At 48.1% G+C, this 22,733-nt stretch overlaps 1 protein-coding gene across 1 annotated transcript; it reads right to left on the reverse strand.

Annotated features, from left to right (window-relative positions):
* Positions 1 to 8,119: 8,119 nt before the first annotated feature.
* On the reverse strand, positions 8,120 to 18,774 carry Tbxt (T-box transcription factor T). The gene is made up of 8 exons (XM_048422100.3): positions 16,556 to 18,774; positions 15,848 to 16,112; positions 15,031 to 15,165; positions 14,225 to 14,286; positions 14,056 to 14,117; positions 12,616 to 12,792; positions 11,412 to 11,541; positions 8,120 to 9,157 (listed from the first exon to the last, which is right to left on the reverse strand). The coding sequence occupies exons 1-8, from the start codon at positions 16,759 to 16,761 to the stop codon at positions 8,887 to 8,889; spliced, it is 1,308 nt and encodes a 435-aa protein (XP_048278057.3). The 5' UTR covers positions 16,762 to 18,774; the 3' UTR covers positions 8,120 to 8,886.
* Positions 18,775 to 22,733: the final 3,959 nt, after the last annotated feature.

The raw sequence follows: 22,733 nt of genomic DNA on the forward strand, positions 1-22,733 counted from the left end.
CTATTGTTCTGATAAAAGCGCTATGACCCAAAGCAACTTGGGAAGACCGGACTGCTGGGGACATTTTCTCATTTGAGATTCCCTTTTCTCAAACTACTCTAATGACTTGTGTCAAATTGATAGGAAAAAACAAAACAAAACAAAACAAAACACAGAATGGCCAGGACAATATCTCAGAGTAGAAAAAAAATAAGCCGTGAGGTAGATAGCTATTAGTACTTTTCTTTTTCTCTTTTTTTTTTCTTTTCGTTTTTTGTTTTTTGCTTTGTTTTTTGTGTTTCAAGACAGGGTTTCTCTATGAAACAGCCCTGGCTGTCCTAGAACTCACTCTGTAGACCAGACTGGCCTCAAACAGAGATTCATCTGCCCCTGTCTCCCAAGTGCTTGAATTAAAAGTGTGGGCCATCACCACCTGGCAATATTTTTCAAAACTACCAAATATTTTGTAAATTGTGTGAAGATTTCTGCTGTTCCCCTCTGTACCCTCACTTGGCGTCAACCCCCCTTTTTGTTACTGTTAGTAATTCTACTTTAGACTCATTGTTTCCCTTCGTTAACCTAAATCTCCAGCTAATTTCATCAGTAATGTTTTATACCAAGCTTTACAAATAAGGCAAATTCCATAATTAGGTGATACAGATTATATTGTATCCATCAAGCTAAACAGATTGGAGTTGAATTTTCTCCAAAATAGCTTTAAGGCACGTTTGGGAGACCCCTTGTCCTTCTGTATTCATTCTCTACCATCCTTATCATAAGGCTCCAGCCATAGTCCCAATGACCCTGGAAAGATGACTCAGTGGGTAAGTGTGAGGACCTGAGTTCAGATCCCTAGAACTCATACAAAACTGAATACGGAAGCATGTTTGCAATCCCACACTCTTGTGGTAAGATGGGGATTGGAGACAGGAAGATGAAGAGCCTGCTAACCTGATATTTGCAACCGTGAACAGCAAGAGACCCTGCCTTGAACAAGATGGAAGGGGGAAATCAATACTAACAATGTCCTCTGGCCTCCTCACCTATGCCATGGCAAGCCCGTGCCAGAATCTACACATGGACATCCTGCACAGATATCAACCTTACTCACATATAAAGACTTAGAATAAAAGCAGAAATGACTGGAACTAGCATCAGTTCATGCTCACTACAGAGAGAAACTTGGAGAAGGGTAGAAGATGGAGGGAGGAAGCTGACAATACTGTGGACATCTGTGGCAGGATTAGGTGAAAGGCCCAGCCAAGTTAAACAGGAAGAGTAATCAAGTAAGTAATGGGGAGTGTAGAACATAAAGTTACACAAACTAGATCCAACAGATGTTTATCAGGTAACCAAAGAGAGAAGCAAAAAGGTAAAAAAGCGGCCTTTCAAATGAAAGAAACTACAAGTTAAAAGCTTAAGTTTCACAAAGTTTCACTGTTGTGAAAGTGTGCTCTTTAGACTGAAAAAAAATGGCATCTGACCCATAAGATACTGGAAAGCAGTTGTGAGGAATTAAAAACTTTTGACTGAAGAACAAAGGGTTAAGTTATCTCTAAGAGCTAGCCTCCTGTACCCAACGTGAACAAGGATGCTCCCTGCTGCCCATCGGGTCTACAGTTCCCCTACCAAAGGACAGGTGTGTTTGGCCAGTAGACTTTTATACCCAGCCAAACTGTCATAACATAAATAAAGAGATAACAGCCAAATTCTAGTGGGCTGCTTTGTCCATATAGAAAAGTTATTTCTAAAAGTCAAATGGAAATGCAAATGACCAGAATGACACTGAAAATAAAAGTCAGACGATATATCCTCTGGGCTATCAATGCATAGGATGAAACCATCTTCATCAAAGCTGAACGGCACTGTCAAGAACTGAATGCAGAATAGTAAAATGAACTGTTGGAATAAATTACAATAAATAAATTACAAAAACCCAGGGTACTGGAAGTATACACACTTTGTAGAGAAATAACAAACATAGATCAAGTTAGCGAAAAACATATTTTATAAAAGCAAAAAAATTATAGAAACTAACATAAAATCCTAACAAATTCTAGAAGTACCCTCCATATAAAATCTACAATGCAAATAGAAAATTGAGCTGCAGAATTGCTCTTCTGGAACTGTAAGGAGATTAGAAGGTTAAGGGAAGAGAAGAAAAGTATCTACTATGGAAAGACATTGTATAATGTAATGGCATTTCAATTGTATTTTAATAAATAAAGTCTGCCTGAAGATCTAAGAGTAAAACAGCCCCACTGGTCAGCCTTACAGACCAGGTAATGGTAACACACACCCTTAATCCCAGAAGCCACACTAGTTGCCATAGAAACTTGGCAGTGCATGCCTTTAACGAAGGTAGTGCACGCCTTTAATCCCAGCCCTAGAGAGGATTATAAACCAGGGGAAGAAAGCTCTCAGATTCAGTCTCATTCTGAAATTCTGAAGGCAGGATCGTCATTTCAGACTAAGGTCGAGGTAAGAGCCAGTGGCTGGCTGCTTTGCTTTTCAGGTCCTCAGGCTGAACCCCAATTTCTCTCCCTGAGTTTTAATTAACCATGCTTCAGTGTAAGAAAAGGTTTGAGCAATGATGGGAAAGACTATCAAAGATGAAGCACACGTGTGCCCCAGACCCCTTGTCTTCAATGGTGCAGAAATGAAGCAAGGTACATAAAGCAATTCACTGCAATCTCGACCACAGGCCAACACATTGCTTGCAAAATTTTCACACATGAAGTACATGTGTTTCCACAACACCAAAATGGAACAATACAACTAAGCACCACTCAGAGTGGGTGATCACTGGGTAGATAATAAAATGTCAAATTCTGTAGATGCTTAAAATGTTTGTCATGAAAACCCCTTTACTGCAATCCCCTTTCATTTTCTAAATGCTCAACAGAGAAGCTTTCTTGGAAAAAGTCAAAGTTAGACTATTCCTAATTAAAATATAATTTAACTGTGCTCTTTCTTGATTCTCATCTCAATGTGTTAGATGACAATATACAATTAAATTATGAGCACTTTAGTTCACAAAAATGTTGGTCTTTGGGCATCTTGAAGGTGCACATACTATTCAAAATCTTCTCCCAACACGAGAGATCCAAACAGGCCACTCAAATCCTAGTTTGCAGCCTCTGCAAGAGACAGCTTACAAAGTCACCAAATACAAGTTACGGTTCATGCCACACTTAATTATCCACTCAGAAATAAATCAAAAAATACTGCCACTGTTGTGCCATTGAAGTGGAAGACACACACTCTCTCCTGTTAGTCACTCTGTCTTCCATCAATCAGCCAGACAGGGGAATTTTCCTCGGTGCCCTCTGAACTGTGCCTTCCATGGGGACATTCTCCTACCTAGATGAGGAATGTCATGCATTTTCCACACTCGGCCTCTAAGAACAGAACACACAGAGGCAGCTTCAGGAGGGCCCCGCCTGCATCCCAGACCTGGCAAAAAGCCAGGTCCAAACTGCAGTGTGTGCTCACTGCATTGCCCGACCACAGTACTCATAGAGGAGTCTTTATCTCTGTTTGGGACTTCCACACCCCTGCAGTATAAACCAACAAAATTAAGATTTTAGTCTTTGACGGGAAAGTAGCATGACCACATGGCAGACAGAAAAGCTTAGGTGTGCTGTTTTCTAAGGGAATTTGGATAGAAGGTAAAATTATATAGCTTATCTGGGCTGGAAAATAATTATCCTGAGGCCAAGATGATTAAAGCAACCTGTCTCTACTCTTTATGTAACAGCTTTTCAAATCACTGTTATTTGGCTTCTAAGACATTAGTAAACAAAGCTAAGAAGAAAAATAAGGTAGAGATTTTTGTATCAAAACATGAGATAAAACATCAAGGCAATTAAAAAAGACTGAGAATGAAGCCAGCATGTGAAACCACCATCTACAGAGGAGACCAGCAGAGAAGATCCTCACTACGGCGGTGGAGTCGCCGGCGACCAGGCAAGCATAATCTACACCTGTAGGACACCCTGGTCTACAAAGTGGAACAAGCCTTACTCCACAAGCCAGCTTGGCTGCGCTGCTAACTAGAGACGCTTCAGGCATGTCCACTTAGCTTGCTCAGCCTCTTACAACCTCTTTGAGCTTGCTTGTGGTGGGTTCAGGACAAACCACCTAGAACTGCAGTTCCCATATGTACGCTAGTGTATAGACACACACACACACACACACACACACACACGCACACACAGGGACACACACCATCACCAACTATTATAATTTGGATATGAGATGTGGCTCTAGGCTCATGTTTTAAACGCTTGTCCCTCGGAGGGTAATGAAGTTTCAGGCAGCTGTCAGTCGGGGTGACTTTCTAACTGTTAAAGGCACCTTGGCTCTAGTTTGCAGTCTAGCCTGCCTACTGTCAGACTAGCTCTGCCTCACACGCCTACCAGCTTGTATGGAAACACTTAAACCACCGTGCTTTCCCCACCGTGATGAACTCAAACCAAAATAAGCCTTCTGGCTCTTAAGTAATTTGTCAGTTATTTTGCCATAGCAACAAGAAAAGTAACTAATACATGAGGTTCTTGCCAGTGAACGTGGAGGTGTTGCTGTGATAAACCTAAAAGTGTGTTCTGCAGACCTTTGAGAACTGCTTGTGGGAAGAAGGTGGACAACTTGGGAGATGCAGGACTTGGGAGATACAGGCTGAAACAGCCCTGGAATGTGAAAAGCAAAGTTTCATGGCAAATTCTAGTGAGAGTCCAGCTGACCAGATGGCCAATATTAATGTGTAGGGCTGTTGCCTATGGGGTTTCAGATAAAATAAGACCCTATTGCAAGTTGTACTAGAGGCTGTTCCCATGATGTCCTGACACAGAATCTAGCTATATTGTACCTGTGTCCTAAAAATTTAAGTGAGGTTCAAAATAATGGATTAATTTGTGGCAAGAGTAAGCTTCGAGATAACAGAGCATTTAGTCTTGGTGCAGCTGCTGCTGATTGCTTTTAGACATGTTTGCTGTTTGTTTGTTTGCTTGTTTTGGGTTTTCGAGACAGGGTTTCTCTGTAGCTTTAGAGCCAATCCTGGAACTAGCTCTTGTAGACAGGTTTATAATGAGAATCGAGAGGAAAAAGATGAGCAAAGGATTTGAAAATAGGAGTTATCAAGAGTACAGAAAAGAGCTGGGCAGTGGTAGCACACGCCTTTAATCCCAGCACTCGGGGAGGCAGAGACAGGCAGTTCTCAGTGAATTCAAGGACACCCTGGTCTACAAAGTGAGTTTCAGGAAGGATAGCTAGGGCTGTTACACCAAAAAACCCTGTCTCAAACAAACAAACAAAAAGAGACTACAAAAAAGTAATTATATATTTTTTTTAAAAAGATTCATATCATTAAAAGAAACAGTTGCCATCAAAAGTCTCAGGGTAGGACCTAGAGCGATGAGTCAGTGGTTAAGAAAACTCTTCCAGAGGTCCTGAGTTCAGTTCCCAGAAACCACATGGTGGCTCACAACCATCTATAGTGGGATCTGATGCCTTCTTCTGGCATAAATTCGTACAATACCACACACATCTGGCCTTCTGCCCACTCTCCAAAGCCTTCTCTTGTTTCTCTCAGGCATACTGAATACTTCCTCTGCGGTCACAGTGAGAACCTGACTCTGGAAGTAGACACCTACCGTCCTCAGGTCTCCGCCGAGTGAGAATGAACACAGAGCGGTCCTCGCTCCCAGTCACGGCAGCTCCCGCCCTGGCCAATCCCAGCTTGGAATTGTCAGCGGGACTGTTCAGAAATAAACCTTTTACTAGGTTTAAATTGCACGTTGCTTTGAGTAATGGGGTTAAAATTTTGCACCAGGGGCTGGAGGGATGACTCGGCAGTTCGAGCACTGGCTGCTCTTGCAGCGAGGACCTGGATTCCGTTCCCAGCACCCACATGGTGGCTCATAACTCTCCGTAACTCCAGTTCCAGAGGCGATACTCTCTGTGGGCCTCTGTGGGTACTATACATACATGGTGTACAGACATACATGCATACAAAACACTCACGAAAGTAAATTAAAAAGTAAAAACCTCGGGGGAAAAAAAAGAACAATCTTGTACCAGCCTGTATTAGTAGGCAGGCATCTGCACTAGCCTGCCCTTGGGGGCCTGACAGGATGTGGCCTCAGTTGCAGCCACTAAGAGCATCCTGTGCACATGCCCTACTTCCCTTTTAAAAAGTGTGCCTTGCCCACCTCCCATCTCCTCCCTCCCTCTTTCTCTCCTTCTCTCCCCCTCTCCCTCTGCTTCTCTGCCTGTTCTCTCTCTCTCCCTCTCTCTGCCTCTTTCTCTCTTCTGCTGTTCCTGTCCCGAGGCCAGTCTCTCCTCTCCCCTCCCCACTTCTCCCTTCTTCCATTCCCTTTCCCCCCAGTAAAAAGTCCCTCCATGTGAGCTCTGTCACATGGTGTTTTTCTTGTGTCACTTATTAAAGAAATTACAACAGCCTGCTCCATTGTGCCTGGGTTGAATCTTCTGTCCATTGTACCCACTCTGACACCCCAACCCCTGTTACACATCTGTGTAGACATCAGGGCTGCTTGAGACTAAGTAATTATTACTCAATAAGCAAATGTAGTGATGGTGACTTTACCACAATATACTGTAATAACTGCTCAATTTTATTATACTTATTAATAACCTGCAGAGCCTATTTTATAAATTAAGAGCTGTCACTTGGATGGATGGATGAATGGATAATGGATGGATGATGGGTAGATGGATGATAGATGGATAAATGGATGAATGGATGATGGATAGATAGATGGATGGGTGGATGTTTGGATGATGGATGGATGATGAATAGATGGATGGATGGGTGGATGAGTGGATGGATGGTGGATGGATGGACGGGTGGATGGGGAAACTGCACACACATACACATGCACACACATACACATGCACACACATACACATGCACGCACACACATGCACACACATACACATGCACGCACACACATGCACACACATACACGTGTGCACACACATACACATGCACACACATACACGCACACATACACATGCACACACATACCACCCATGGTTTCAGTCTTCCAACAGATCTTAGATTATATCCCCTGTAGATGAGGGGAGATTGTTGAACTCAAATCCAGGTTCTTGCCATTTTACAGTCCCTTCTGTTCTCACTTCATCACCACAAAGATTGAATTACTAAAATACCGCTCTAATAAGTTAAGCAGGTCAGTTGTCATCCACTGCCCATGCGTAGAACTTTCCCCGTTATGACACAGGCTCATAATAGAAGGAATATGGAGTTCTGTCTCCTTGACATCTCTAGTGATGACATGAAAGTCCTTCAACCCCAGACACCACAGGGGCAGTGAAGTTCCTAACAAAGAAGACCACATTCCACACACATTGTGAAGAACATGATCGTAGGGTGGCACCTGCTCATACCTGGTCTCAACCTCAAAGATCCTCCCAGTACAGGCCCAAAATCGTAGCACCTGCCCTGGTGAGGACCCACAGTCAAACAATTGGTTTATTTCTCAATCCTGGCAGTGGATTAATTTCTAAACTATTCACCTAGCCCTGTCAATCAATCTGGTCAGGTGTGCAGAGCTCTACAGGAAGCGGGCAAGCACAACCCTCTCAGAATAGGGCGCAGATTCCACCAGAAGTGCGGTCGTTTCTACCTAAGCTCTAGGAAGCAATCACTCTGTGTCCTCAACATGGGGTCTGAGGAAGGCAGTGCTGCAGGGGTACCCCAACCCTTACTCCTCAGCTCTCTATTTCAAACTTACTGTGCACAGCCGCCAAGCAGGATGCCTGCTTTACCGGTGACCAAACTGGCCAACTGAAACTTTAAGAAAACAGAGATTTGGGTTAAACCAAAACCTGGGTCACACTATGGATTCCGCCACTAGATGGAGGAATTACCACACACACATACACACACAGGCCCCCGCAGCATCTTCCCACTGATGGGGGGGGGGAGTGATTGCAAAAGTCAGAAGCCACCGGCAGTCAGATTTCTATGGCAACTATACATTAACCGACTTTATCAACCCATTTCATGCTCTCCCTTGTATCAGGCGGATATCCTGTATCTTTATGACATTGACATGCTTCAATACTGCCATGCACATTCATCTATGACTCAATATCACTTCATTATACTTTTATTTTAGCCACTAAGATTGCATAGTGGCTGCCTCCCACCAGTTCTGCAACCGATTTAGCTACAGCATTAATGTTCAGAACGGACTGAAACACATCTCAGAGAGAAAGCCTTCCCCTTTCATTTCAGGAGACCTGAACATAGTAACCATGAGGACCATCTGATGCATATTGCCTTTATTGTGCAGAAAAAAAATAAACTTTCTGCGGATTGTCTCTGGCTATTTCGTCAACAGAAAAGTATCACGTGGTTGACTTCACAACACAAAAAGCTACACGTGCTTAAGGTAGAATCTTCTAGAGGGCGGAGGAGTTTCCATTTTAGCTACAATCTGCTGGCTATGATTTTTCTCTGTCCTCAAAGCTAACTACTCTAAAGCAATGAGGACAGGCATTAGAAGTGTGCCTTGTGTCTCACTAAAGTAGGACAGGGGTGGGCAAAGTCCAGCCTTTCAAAGTCACCCACATGTTGTAGCTTAGACAAACACGAGGTGTAGGATCCTGGCAAACCGGACCACAGCCTCTGTACGTGGCTTCACATGTAGGACACACATCACTACAGCAGGGGTCAAACAAGAGGGTTGTGGAACATGATAAACAGGACATGCACAGTTCCTCCTACTTGACAATGGAGTTAGTAGCAAGCTTTTATTTCTTTCCCTTGTCCCAAGAGCCTGCCTTGTGGCGCCTAAGAGAAGGTCCTGTCGACACTGGCTGTTACAAGTCTTAGCCCACGGTGGGGAAGAGTTCAGTTCACATGGATGGAGGTGACACGGGTGTCCACGAGGCTATGAGGAGGCTCTGGGCTGTGTCGTACTGGCTGTCAGAAATGTCCGTGACTGTAGCAGCCCCTTCATACATTGGGGAGCCAGAAGACGTGGCCGCCGAGACCGTGTGCGTCAGAGGTGCGTAATGTGCAGGGGAGCCCCGAAAGAGCTGGGCTCCTAGCCCGTTGGACACCCCGGCTGTCTGGGAGCCAGGGGTGATGGTGCCATTGCTCACAGACCATAGGCTGGGGTACTGGCTGAAATGAAGAAAACAGATGTCAAGGCTCTGGGAAGAGGCTCCAAATTAGCTACACGGGGGCGAGGTGGAGGGGAGGGACCAGTACTCAGAATGTTGTTGTTGGTAATTGCGTCATCCCACAGTTTTGCAGGCTGGCCTTTCCACTACGACCATGGGTTTAGAAGCTACTGTATGAGGACACAAAGTCAATGGGAAGCAAACTAAAAGGAAGGCGTGCACGAGCCCAGTGGGCGGTAGTGGGCCGCGTTCTGCTAAGACAGACTCTGGGCAAGCAGCTCTGTGTTCATTAACACGCAAAATTTGCACTGAGCTCCAAGGCTCGGAGCTATGGGCCTAGTTTGTTAGCTAATGTTGCCAACGCCCCTGCAGCAACCCTTGAATCCACAGAGGAAAGCGTTCCTCGGAATACCATCATTGCTGGCCCCATCTCATCCAGTCGACAGTGTGTTGGCAAGGTTGACATGGGCCAATATGCAAGCGACCCCAGAGATGGGCTTGAGACCAGCTCTGCTCTGTGGCTCGCCCGTGACAGCTCTTCAGACTGTCTCCTCATCTTTAAAATGAGGATACTGAAATGAGTACCAAGCCCTCCGTCCTACACCCTAGAAACAAATTTCATTAAACTATGTTAAATTTTTGTTTGGGAAACCTTCCGTAGAGTTTGGCTATAAACACATAACATGATCTGACATGGTGGCCATTATTTAACATGCCTTCCTCTACACCTACCTCAAAGCATTTGACTTTGAGAGCAAGCCTGGGTAATTAAGGAGGACTACTGGTTTTTTATAGGCGTGAGTTTCAGACTGAGACACTTGGCTGCCAGCAGGTCCTCTAGCTTCTGAAACAATGACCTCAGGGCCATTGACAAGTCTAAAGTCTTGGGTGAGTTTGCTTCAACATCAGACGAAAGTGGGTGCAGCAATACCTGCCAGCTGAGGAGGCTGAGCCAGGAGAATCAAGATCTTGAGCTCTAGACTCTATAGTGAGCTCAAGGCCAGTCTGGGCTATATACTGGGACCGCCCCCCATGTCCAAAAAAAAACACTAGACAACTAGATTCTTATTAGTAAAGAGCTACACCCAAAACTAAAACAGCTAAGACCTTGGGCAAACATTTAATGTCCAAGATCAATGGTTTGAAACCTATGGGTGGCAATCCCTTTGGTGTTGCATATCAAATCCTGTGTATCAGATATTTACATTGCAATTCATAAAAGCAAAATTGTAGGTTTTTTTTGAAGTGGCAATGGGATTATTCTATGGTAGGGGTCACCACAACACGAGGAGCTGTATTAAAGGGTCACAGCATTAGGAAGGGTGAGACCCACTGCTCTAGACCACCAGGGATGCCTTTGAGGTCAAGGTCACAGGATGCAGGATGACAGGCTCAGCCCTTTGTGAACTAGCAGCTCCTCAACACAACTGTCCCAGGATTTATACGGCCGGGCACCTTTCCCCACGGGAGAACCCGTGGTGGCATCTAGCTTTGCTACTCTGCTAGTCCGTCAGTACTGTGGAGGAGCGACAGCCTGGAAGGAACGTGCTGCCACCAGCGCTGCAGGGTGCTTGAGCCTTCCTGTAATGGAACTCGCTGGTCAGTCAGCGCGCCACTCAGGGCTTCTGCTCCCTTATCCACAGAAGAGTCAAGAAACGCGTTGCCCTAACTGATAAAGGTTCTCTAAAGGAAGAGACCTGGTCAGACGTCCTCATCAGCTTAGACCACGAAACCCAATACTTCAACAGAACCACCATATGCGGGCTACCCATGCATGCTTCAGCATTGCCAGGGCATGAATTTCAAATCCAAAATTCAAAGGTTACTTTAAACCACACATGCAAACCCCATCAGCCTGAGGCTGGAGCTATTTAGTATCTTTTTACATATGGAGAAATTCAGATGAATTAGAGGCCTGTTCATCAGAGCAAATGCTAAGACCTAAGGTAAGGCTGTACTCTAGTTTGGGAAAGTACATCAGACCACCAGGAAAAAAAAAAAAAAACCATGCAGGCCATCGAAACTACACATAGAACCCGTGTCCCTGGTCCCATCCAGCTTAGTTTAATTATAAACGCAAACCCAACCTCCCACAGGTGGGATTCAGAGGCAGAATCAGGGGAAAGGCCATAAATGGAACCAGCAGAAGCCGTAGGACTTGCTTTCACACACAAACACACACACACAGACACACACACACACACACACACACACACACACACACGGACACACACACAAGGACATACCATACGTACCTAGAGCCGGTAGGCGGGCTGGTGCTGTGACTCATGGGTAGCATGCTGGTGTGGCCAGGCACTCCTAGGCTAGACCAGTTGTCGTGGGACTGCAGCACGGACAGACACGCAGACGAATTGTCGGCATAGGCTGAGGGAAGAGAGGGGAGTTACCCGGCAGGTCTTTGAAAAGGGAGAAAGTGTAACAAAAAATGGTGCTAACAGCTGAGCCAACCTAAGGCTGCAAATAAACGCTGCATGGGTACTAGATGCAGTGAGCAAGCCACTTAAGTGGCCATCAGGGCAATATTTACTGTTTTATGTGAATTATCTGAAAATAAATCCCAATTAATATAAGCTGTCTCTTATCATCTCACCAGATGCCCCGCAGACACTGGTATTGCTTATCTTTTTATTTTTATGCTATTTATTTATTATTTTGTGACATTGGGGATCAGATTCAGAGCCTTTCAAATGCTAGCCAAGTAAATGCTGGGCCACTGAGTGAGGCCTAGAACACTTCATGTAAAAAGGAAATAAAAAACACTTGCCTTTTCCACAGGGGGCTATTCTCTAAGGGATGAGTAGGCTTTGGAAACCAGGGCCTCACCAAATTAAAAATATGATCTCCCCACCTCAGAGGCTAGCCTCTCATTGAACAGGGCTCCAGAGCTGTTGCCTTTCATTGGGAATCAGCTGTAATTACTTAATTGTTTTATGGTGTTCTTTAGCCATTTCCCCCTCCTTCTGGAGCAGACAGTGCTGGAGAGGAGGTCTCTGGATGTCCCCGTTAGGGAGGTTAGTCCAGAAAGCCACCACACCCTCCAGCTTCTGGGTCTGGGAGGACCTGCTCTGTGACTGGTTCTCAGGTGACACTGGCGGCCTGGGTTCTACACCTGGAGAACCATTGTTCTAGTCGGAAATGCTTGCACCTGGCTAATCCAGTATGCTTGATTACCTTAGAGAGAGGTCACCTCATGGAACATCTAAACTGGAGATCTGTGAAAAGGCCCCGAGAGCTGCCATTTTTAAAACCTGGAGGGTGTTCTGAGAAACATGGATACTGAAAGCCTCCTTAGAGACCTCTGGGAAACCACTCTTCTGACCAAGTCTCTTCAGGAGCCACTAGGAGCTGGGCTCTCTATCCTGCACCCCTGTAGGAATGCCTCTCCATTGCTGTCCCCCCACCATACCAGCCTCTGATGAACCAAGATGCAGAACCTACTCGGAGAGTTGTTCCGATGAGCGTACGGGCTGGGGTAAGGGGATGAGCGGTGGTTCCTCAGAGCTGGGTACCTCTCGCAGCCATGTGTGGAGGGGAGAGAGAGTGAGCCTCCAAACTGAGGGTGGGAGCTGGCAGGTGGACAGAGGGTGCTGGTGCCAGGAACAAGCCACCCCCCTGCTGTGAGAAAAGCATGCTGAGTAAGAGGCCTTTGCTTGAGACTCAGAACTGCCCTAGCTGGAGCACCCAATGACCCCACCCCTCAGTGCAAACTTATCTCAAACATCAGAGTGTGGAACTCCACTCTGTAAGCCTGAGATGCCCAGCTCTCGAGTGGCCTGAACTGAGCCCATAGCTCTGTCCTAGAGGATCAAACCTGAGACCTCCCCCAGCCTGAGTGGGATGTCTTTGTGACAAGAAGCTTTCTATCAGCAAAAATGAGATGCTTGTTTGAAGGAAGGAGCATGAAGACAGGAGGAACACAGTGGGCCACAGGTGGGACCCAGACTGCTCAGGAACTGCTCCTCCCTAGTCATGTTCCTGCCTCAGAAATAGCTAGTGAGTCCATTTCCTATTTGACCCCTTCTGTTTTGACTCCTCCAGGCCTCCCCATTCTCCCCACAACATCTCCTCTCCAAGACAGCTAGCTACATGAACTAAACTAATTTTTTAATTAAGCAAAATGAATGATCCATGAGACAATTTCCAAGCAAGACAGTTCTTCAGACAATACTTAAAAGATAGAGGTGCACACACACACGCACATACACACATACATACACACACATGCCTATGCCATCCTGTGTGGCCCCATACACAGGCCATCTCTTGCCCATTTCTCCCCAATCTGCTCTCAAATGAGTACCTTTGAGTCACAGCGGGGGACCCATTTCTTAAATTCATCTGTCAAATTTGTGGAAGATGGTGTTAAAATACCAGCTGAGAATAGCTGATCTCTCTGCACCCCTCATTCTGGCTAAAAGAACTCCCAAAGGAATTCCAAAAGGACTAGCCCCCTTACAAGCCACAAAAGTCAGGAGCCAAAGGAGACCGAGCAGGATGGTTGTTCGTGTGTGTCTCCAAACACAACCGTTCAGTGTTCAGCCACTAACAAGAGTGGAGGCCATCTCCAAGGGAGGGAGCTAAGCTGAATTTCCATCATAACCAAGTCTAAACTCCCAGGAGTTCACTCTACCTCTGGCTACTACAGAAAAAAACAAACAAATCCAGAGTTCTTTGGCCTGCCAGTGTCCAAAGCCCAAGAAGATCAGGCAGCAGTCCCCAAACCAAAGGGCGTATGCCTTGGGCCCAAAGAGGGGCCATCCTGCCATGTCCCCCATTTTCCCCAGGAACCCTTCAGCTTCCCTGTGGGTTCTGGTTTTAGGGAATCTTAGAACTCAAACAAGCCAGAGGGCCTCGGAGAATGGAGGCCTACAGACGTACATTGGGAACAGCCTGGCTGCTGGCAGTCCCCATGCTCCTCCGTTGCATCTTTGTGGTCATTTCTGAAAAAAGAAAAAAAAAATCGGAGTTGTCTAAAGGAAGAATTGGCTGGAGAGAGCGCTGTCTTTCTACATGGTCCTCCGTCCCAGGAGTGGGGCTGGGTTCTCACCTTTCTTTGGCATCAAGGAAGGCCTTTGCAAATGGATTGTATTTAATTTTCAGGGCTGTGATCTGAAAAACAAGGAAGGGCATTTACTAATCCAGTGCTGTTACCAGACTTGATTGATTGGGGAAAAACATGAGGAGTTCACGGGTCTGTCAGTCCATGGTTTAGAGTGCTGAGGCAGGAGGACTGCTGTGAATATAAGGATAGCCAGGACTACATAGCAAGACCCTGAATCAAATGAAGGTGGAAGTTGGGGGTGGGGTGGACACTACCAACGAAGGAAAAAAGAAACCAAGAAAGAACAGAAACAAGTTGAAATATTCAGATTGAATCAGAAAATTTTTCTATCTGGGTCTGAAACGTTGGGAAATTTTAAAAAAGCGATTTGAGAGAGATTCCCAATAAATTTGGTCTCTATCATGTCTATTAATAAACAGTTCAGACATGCCCTGGGGTTCCCGAGGAGTTATTAATAGCACACAACAGCACCAGTAAGGCCCCTTGGTCGCATTTGCCAGTACTTCACATTGCTGAGAGCAGGGACTATCACCCAGCCCTTTCCAGGAGATTTTTAAAAAGCACAAAGTCGTGGTTTCGTGGTTCACGCATCTTACAAGCATGTTGTAGGTGTTTGTTATTTTTGGAGACAAACAGCAAAATGCTTGAATGAGTATTTTGAACCTTTTCCCTCTTAGTCACAGAAGTGGTAAATCTTTGCCTGTTTTCAGCACTGTTCCTTTACCTCCCGGCCCCAGGCCTAGGCACAGTGAGCACAGAGAGGACCCTCCCTCTCCCTTCCGAAGCCTCACCTCCTCATTCTGATAGGCGGTCACAGCTATAAACTGGGTCTCAGGAAAGCAGTGGCTGGTGATCATGCGTTGTGGGCCGCCCACTCTCACAATGTGAATCCGAGGCTCATACTTGTGTAAGGAATTTAACATGATCTGCAGGAGATAAGGAGCAAAGGAGGAGACGGCGCCCACCTCAATACCACAGCCTCCACAGCAACTGCTCCGTGAGAAACGGGTCCAGCTACAAAGTCCCCGGGAAACTGCCCGCAGTATGCACCCCATGGTGGGGTTTCTCGGCTTACACATCTGCTTCTCACTGCTGGTCTGGAACTAGGAAATGAGGTGCTACACACTATTGAACCCTGACAGAATAAGGCCACAGACAACTTTAAATGCCTGGCTTGATAGCGACTTGGAGTTGAGTTTTCTAGCAACAGGCTCCAATGAAAGGCTTGAGAAAAGTGGAGTGTCCGCGTTTGCAGACGTCCCATGGTGTTCCCTTTTGACTTCCATGTGACTGAGGATTCATAATCAAAGCCCACCTGGCTGGGTCACTCAGAGCGATGAGGCCTGAGCGGGTTTCCCAAGAGACAGGTCAGCCAGCTTGTTCCACCCCACATCCTAGCCTTCCAGGGTAAGGACTCCCAGCCGCGGGCCTCGGTGTGACCCTTATCAGTTTAATTATAAACAGTACTAAAGATTTAATTGGGGAAGCCTGTGGTGGCTTCTGTGAGGCTGACAGAAGCTGAGGGAACCCTTCTAGGCCCCCAGCTGGGGGAGGTGCAGTCCTTTGCTCTCTGGACTGGGCCCTGCGGCTGTCTCCCGCACACCCTACCTGGCCTCCTCCGTTGAGTTTGTTCGTGAGTTTGACTTTGCTGAAAGACACCGGGGCCTTCATCCAGTGGGCCCCGAAGTTGGGCGAATCTGGGTGGATGTAGACGCAGCTGGGCGCCTGAGGCTCTGGCTTGCCCCCAGGTACCCACTCCCCATTCACATACTTCCAGCGGTGATTGTCAGCCGCGACGAAGTCCAGCAAGAAGGAATACATGGCATTGGGGTCCAAACCCGACACGTTCACCTTCAGCACCGGGAACATCCTCCTGGAAAACACAGGGTACAGCAGGAGGACCCCATCCGACTGGAGTGAGGAAGCCTGGCACCAAGTGTTTATTATGGTCAAAGAAGCACCCCTGCGGCCGGTCTCACAAGATTCTTTGCCTGAGCTTATTCAGCCCTGGGACTAAATCCATCTCCCCACTAAGCCCACAGTCTCTAGAGACAGCAGAGGGACAAACTGATCAAGGTTTTAGAGGACACAGGCAAGCCTGGTCACACCAGTGTAGACCTGGGGGAATCCTAGAGTTCGAATACCTCCTCTCCAGGTTTCGCCAGTGAAAGTTCCGGAGAAATTGGTGTTAGGAATCCCCTAGGGGCAGTTAATGCATCGGGAAGAAGCAGAAAGTCAGCCTTACGCAGAAAACGATGCTCTGCACCCGGAGGCATTCTCCAGGCTTCAGACCGCAGTCTTGCAGCACGCACCTACCTGCCGTTCTTGGTCACAATCATCTCGTTAGTTAGCTCTTTGAAGCGCAGCCACAGTTCGCTCTCCTCCAAGCCCACTCGCAGCTCGCGCTCCGTGGGGTCGCCCTTCTCGCTGCCCGCCTGCAGCTCGCTCTCCACGGCGCTGAGCAGGTGATCCACTCGGTACTGCAGGCTTTTCCCTGCGCTCTCAGTGCCTGGGGAGCTCATCCTCCTGCCGCCCTCTCCACTGCCCCGGAGTCTTGACCGCCTACCCAAGAGCCACCTTCACTTCTCTCACTCCTCTTTTCCTAGAAAAAGGGTCACTCGCGGAACCCAAAGACCACACCTGGGTCCCAGCACATTCGCCAAAGGAGGGCCAGGACCGGGATGTGGGGGGAAGGGGGCGGGGAGAGGGGAGAGGGGCTGGGGAGCCGTGGTTCCACTTGAACTCCTGCAAGGCGCGACAAGAGTAAGTCTCTGGGGAAGAGAAAATGGGTCCCCTCCCCATAAATACAGCCCAAGTGGCCTCGCAGGGGGCGCGGCGGATTGGGCGGGACACCCTTTGAAGTACCGAGCCACTGCCCATTGGCGGTGTGCGGCCATATCAGACCGACCGGGCGGGCCCGGAGGCCGGGGGCCAACAATGGACTCCGCGCGCGCTTCCTGTAAGGAAAGCGTCGGGCTCAGTCCCGACACCCCCGCCCTCCCCCAAATGTTTGCACCTCCATCAAAGCGGCGGGGCGGACCCTGGGGGGAGGGCAAGGAGCAGGGCTGAAGCCATCCAGGCCCCTGCTCCCAGAACAACTGCTAAGCTCTCCACTCCCACACTCGATCACATCGCGCTCTGCAAGCGCACCCTAGCACCTGCGGCAGTGGCCCTCAGAGTGTCCACGCTGCGCGCACCTGCGAGGGACTACGGCGGATCTGCGTCTCCCTGACCACTCCGAAGCCTCAGCCCCCAGAGGTGCAGCAGCTTCGGGACACATCTCCTCGCCCCGTGGACTGCCACTAACTCCCACCTCGGCCATCCGGGTTTCCCACGACCTTCACCTGAGTGGAGAGGGAAGGCCAGTGCGGATCTGTCCAGATAGCAACCCTAGTAGGAGGTGTCCTCGCATCCCACATAAAAGTTGGACTTTGGTGATGGTGGCTGCGCCTGCACCGAATGTGGCCCCGGGAGTCCCCGGCCTCTTTGCCCCGGGGATTATTGGAACGCACGCTGGGCGCGTTTCCCTATCCGCCTCCGCGCCAAGCGGTGTGGGCAGCAGTTGGTTTATTACCTCTCGGTGAGAACCTCTGCCGGAGAGCGAGAGGAAGGTGACAAAGAGCAGGAAATAGTTCAATGGGGTCTCTTTAAACAATAACATTCCTCTAAAATGGGAGCCCAGGAAGCGGGAAGGAAGCCAGAGATCGCGCCCAGTTCTTTAACGAGGGTCTGGGTTCTAGCCTCCGTTTCCCCGTCTTCCACACGCGCACCCGACCCTGGAAGCTCCTTGGAAAAGGCCCCTGCATCAGGTGGGGCACCCACTTTTGAAAATCCTGTGCCTCTCCTAGTCTCCCTGGGAAGTCTTTGGGGTCGGGGTTCCGGTTAAACCAGACCCGGTCTTCGGATTCTGCCTGCCTCTTGCTTCTGCAAGAGAGGGTTTTCTGAGAGCCAATCGCGGGAAGGCACTCCCGGAGTGGGGTGGGAACTCGTCCTGGGCTACTTTCCCTTTTCCAACTGACTACTGGACCCTGGGATTAGCTAGCTATCACGCTTATTGCTCTTTTGTAGTCCAGGACGTAAAGAACTTTCGGGCTGGCCGGATCCTAGGGAACCGGTTCCTTCTGCAGACACACCAAAAGGCCCTCATTTGCATCCTGCCCTAGCCTTCCCGCAACGCCCACCAGCCAGCTTGTGTGGTGGGTTTGCAGGAGTTTGCGGAAGAAATGCAGAAGATGCTAGAGATTCTCAGAGTCCCGGCACTGGGAATAAAGGGTCTACGCGGAGGGGATATGAAGACGAAGGGTGGATCCAAAAGAGGCTTGAGGTCTCTAACCTCTGGCGTGAAGGTGAATCCGGCCTGGGAATGCGGCTCTTCACAGATGAATTTTTCTCCATCGTCCACGAAGCTCGTGGAAGATAGATTTGGATCCGTTCTCCAAACGAGAGGAGGCAAATAAATAATATTACATTTTCTACCGTGAACAGTGATATCTCTACACTCCAGGCTAGAAGCCATGCTTCCGAGGCTTAGCTATTTCGGCCCTACCCTTTTCTGTGGCTGATTTCTGATCTTTGTCCCCACAACCTCGTCCACAGCCTTTTTCAAGGAAGGCTGCAGTGCCTGACAGTTTACAGCCGAAAACTGCCTTCGGGCCAGCTATAAAGAATTCCCAGTAAATAACCTGCACTTTCTTGGGAGAGTTGTGGCCTTTACCCTATTTGCGATTCTTCTGCTTCTCTCTGTGTTTGGCCGGTCCTTGGGAAGCCTTAGCCTTCCCAGAAAAAGCAGAGAAGCTTCATGCCTGAGCCTCTGCACCCACAACCTTCCCATGAAGAACAAAGGGGAAAGCCCAGGAACCATAAACGTATGCTCAACGCAGTTCCCAGAGGGGCAGTTCCCCTGATCGCATCCCTTCTCAGACGACAAAGCCTGTCCTTGGGAACTGGGACTAAAGAGAGGAGACATCCTGGGTCCTGGCCTCACCTCCAGGGTCTTCTTTATTGAAAGAAAAGGGGGGGGGTCTTTTGGGAGATTGGGAATAATGTAAATCCATAACGCAGAACACAGATACATGAGCCCAATTAATTGCTCGGATTCAGGGTACCAAGCTAGCTAGTTCTTCGCTGCTTCTTGTTCCCCCAAGCTGACCAAGCAGACAGAGCACTCCCAAATTCTAAGTTAGTGCACAGAGACTCCCTTCAATGAGAATAATTGTCACCAAGTGAGGAAAGAAAACGGTGAGTTTGGTGGTTGCTTTAAAAACAGCACAGTTCTTTAGACTACTTAACATTGAACATTTTACTTGAGGACATTGGATTATTTGTGAGACTGGTTTTGTAGAAAAGAGTAAAGACGGGCTTTCAAAGTCGACCAGCAGGACTCACCTGTCACTCACTGGTCACTGTGACTGTGGGAAGCGGGTCACCGCACTGAGCAAGTGTAGAACTGGGTGAGAGCTAGCTGAAGAAGGTGTCTTCCCGTCAGCTCCTACCCTAGCTGTCCTCCTGAGCCACACCAGTGTCCTGGTGGTTTAGGGACAGGAGTCCATACACTGAAAACAAATAAACCAGCCAACGTTTCTCCCTAACCTCTCTGATCTTTGAATCCAGTGCTAAAGAGCAGATAGCTTGAGTCTCTTCGGCCTCCTTACCTAAGCGCTCCATGCCCAGTGGGTCCAGGTTTCTTCGGGAGTAAATCCGGGGAGCGCTTTGTCTCAGTGAGGGTCTTGGATCAAGCCTCATAGGTCATCCGTGCCTGGGAATGACTGCCCCTGCCTATTTTCCCTGTCTCCTGAGCTGTTTCATCTCGGGTCCTTCTGCGTGTACAGATGATGTGTGAAGTGTTTGTGCCACACCACCCTGTCAATTTGTCTCTATGTCACTCTTGGGGCTTTACTGCCTCCCGTGCAGATTTTATGTCTTTGCTGTCCCTTTGAGTTTCTGGCAGTCCCCTTCTCTGACATGCTATTTGTCCCACTGTCTTCTATGGCTCCTTTTGCTCCTGGAGACCACAGGGCTCTGTCTTAGACTCAGGCCTGACAACTGTTTTTACGTGACCACGGTGGGGTATTTCTCTTTAGTGCTGGGCTATTCTCCTGCCCTCTTCATTAGTCCTTTTGGCGGGGGGGGGGGGGGGATTCCATATTTCTCCTTCGTTCCTCCATTTGACCTGGGCCAAATCTGAGATAAATGGATCTTTGCACAGATGGCCTCATGCAGATGCCTTCCCTCATCTGTAATCCTCCTGAGCTCAGGGATGACTACGGGATGCAGATGTCCCTGTGCCCAAAGATGTCACTGTGTCCAGAAGGAACAGCAGCCACTGCACTGAAACCCACCCACAAGTGGTGTTTTAACTACAGCTGACACAGACCTGGCAGCCCTGCCAGTGTTCCAAAGGCGGCTACCACTGAATTCAGAGCAGCCTTCCTAGCTTCCTAGTTCCCAGTTTCCACAGGAGAACAAAATTGAGATAGGGACTCTGAATGACAGTGGAGACCCCACAGTCACGGAAAAAAAAAAAACAGAGAGGGGTCAGAGGGTCAAAGCTGCAGATATTCTGGTGAGAAGCTTTGGAGCTGATGGAGAACAGGAAAACAGAGGCTAAGTCCAAAGGGGGACTCTGAGAGGAAGGGTGCCAGACTTCTTACATGGAGGAGGATTGGTGGTCTCCAGAGTACTGGTAGGAAGAACTGAAGTCCCAGAAAAGTCCTGGAAGGGAAGAGCACTAATTTAGAAGCTTTTTATAGGAATTTCAAGGGGCACTGGAGACAAAAACAGTAACAGGTCAGGAGCAGACCCATGGAAGTGTGAGAATATCCCAGGAGGGTGACCAGCAGGGGACAACTGCAGGCAGCTTCCCGAAGGAGTGGGTGTGAGGGAGGAGGCTGCGCCCACCTGCTGACACCAAGCTCACAGCAAAGCGGGTGAATGCCCCGGGGGGACTTGGCTGCGTGAAGGAGTGGAGGGAGTTAAGATAAATCTCCCCCACATATCAAGGGCAAGGCTGATAAAAAATGGGGACGGGTGCTCTTAACACACTTCTGAGAACAGCTTCCCAATCCGTGGCTCCCACCAACAGACCCAAGGCAGCTGAAGAGAAGTCAGAATCAGCGCCTTCAATGACCCACACTCTGGTTTCCAGACCCCAGTCCTACCTCAGAATACAAGAAAGCCTATTGTATGCAGGGGATTGTGTATGCACGTCGTGTAGACACACAACCCTGCAAGGAGCCCGCAGTCGCAGTCTTCTACAGATAAGGCCACTGACCTCACAGAGAAGCTGGAAAGTGAGAGGAGGTGTTGACTGCCGATTTGTCTTCCTTGAAATCCGTTTTTTTCTTTTCCGCTAAATAAGTTAAGTATACAGAAAGTAGGAACAAGGGTTTTTCTCTCCTGCCCACTTCACCACCACCTTCTCTTAACTGGTTACAGAAGGAATTGGACCTGGAGAAGGCAAAGCCGAACAGCTTGGCTACTTGTTTGTTTGTTTGTTTGAACACTGGGCTAGCCTGAAACTCACTATGTAGACCAAGCTGGCCTTGAAGAGCCACTGCCTCCTGAATGCTGCAATTAAAGGTATTTCCCATCATGCCCAATGACTTTTTCTTAAATTAAAAAAAAAAAAAAGAGCCCTGGTCTGTGCCCTCCCCAAGGAAACAGTTGCCAGGACATCTACCACAGTGCTGCTGACTTCTTTTCAATCACAACTGGTCCTTCAGCCCAGCTGACCTGAACCACAGAATCATCATTCAAAATACCACATAATTAGCCTAAACAGAGTGGTCTTTGCACCCCTGTGAAACTGCACAAGCCAGTCCTCTATCACCTGCATCACTCCTAAGATCCCAGAGAGCAGCCAGCCGCTGCGGTCTGAGCACTCAGTGGTGTTTCTAGCCCAAAGTTCAAATGCCACCATGATGCTCCCCAAAACGCATAGCCAGGTCTGTCACAGGCAGCAATACCCCACTCGGTACCGATTTCTATCTGTTAGGGTTTGTATTGCTCTGATAAGTCACCAGGGCAGAAAGCAAACTGGGAAGATGGTTTATTTGACTAACAGCTTGTACTCTATCACCTGGTCGGTCAGTTCGGGAACTCGGGGCAGGCGGGACTGAAGTAGTGACCTTGGAGGAATTCTTTTTTTTTTTTTTAACTTTATTTAACTTTATTTCATGCGCATTGGTATAATGATGTCAGATTCTCTTGAACTGGAGCTACAGACAGCTGCGAGCTGCCATGTGGGTGCTGGGAATTGAACCCCGGTCCTCTGGAGGAGCAGTCAGTGCTCTTAACCACTGAACCATCTCACCAGCCCCCAGGAGGAATTCTTTTTAGTGGCTTCTTCCTGCTCCTGCATGCTTCTGCTCAGTCAACCTGTTTACACAGCCCAGGACCACCAGCCCAGGGTGGGCACCACCTCCCACATCAATCATTAATCGAGGAAATGCACTATAGGTTTGCCCACAGCCCAGTCTTATAGAAACCTTTTCTC

Source organism: Myodes glareolus, chromosome 1, assembly GCF_982192425.1.
Source record: "Myodes glareolus chromosome 1, mMyoGla1.1, whole genome shotgun sequence".
Taxonomy (NCBI): Eukaryota; Metazoa; Chordata; class Mammalia; order Rodentia; family Cricetidae; genus Myodes; species Myodes glareolus.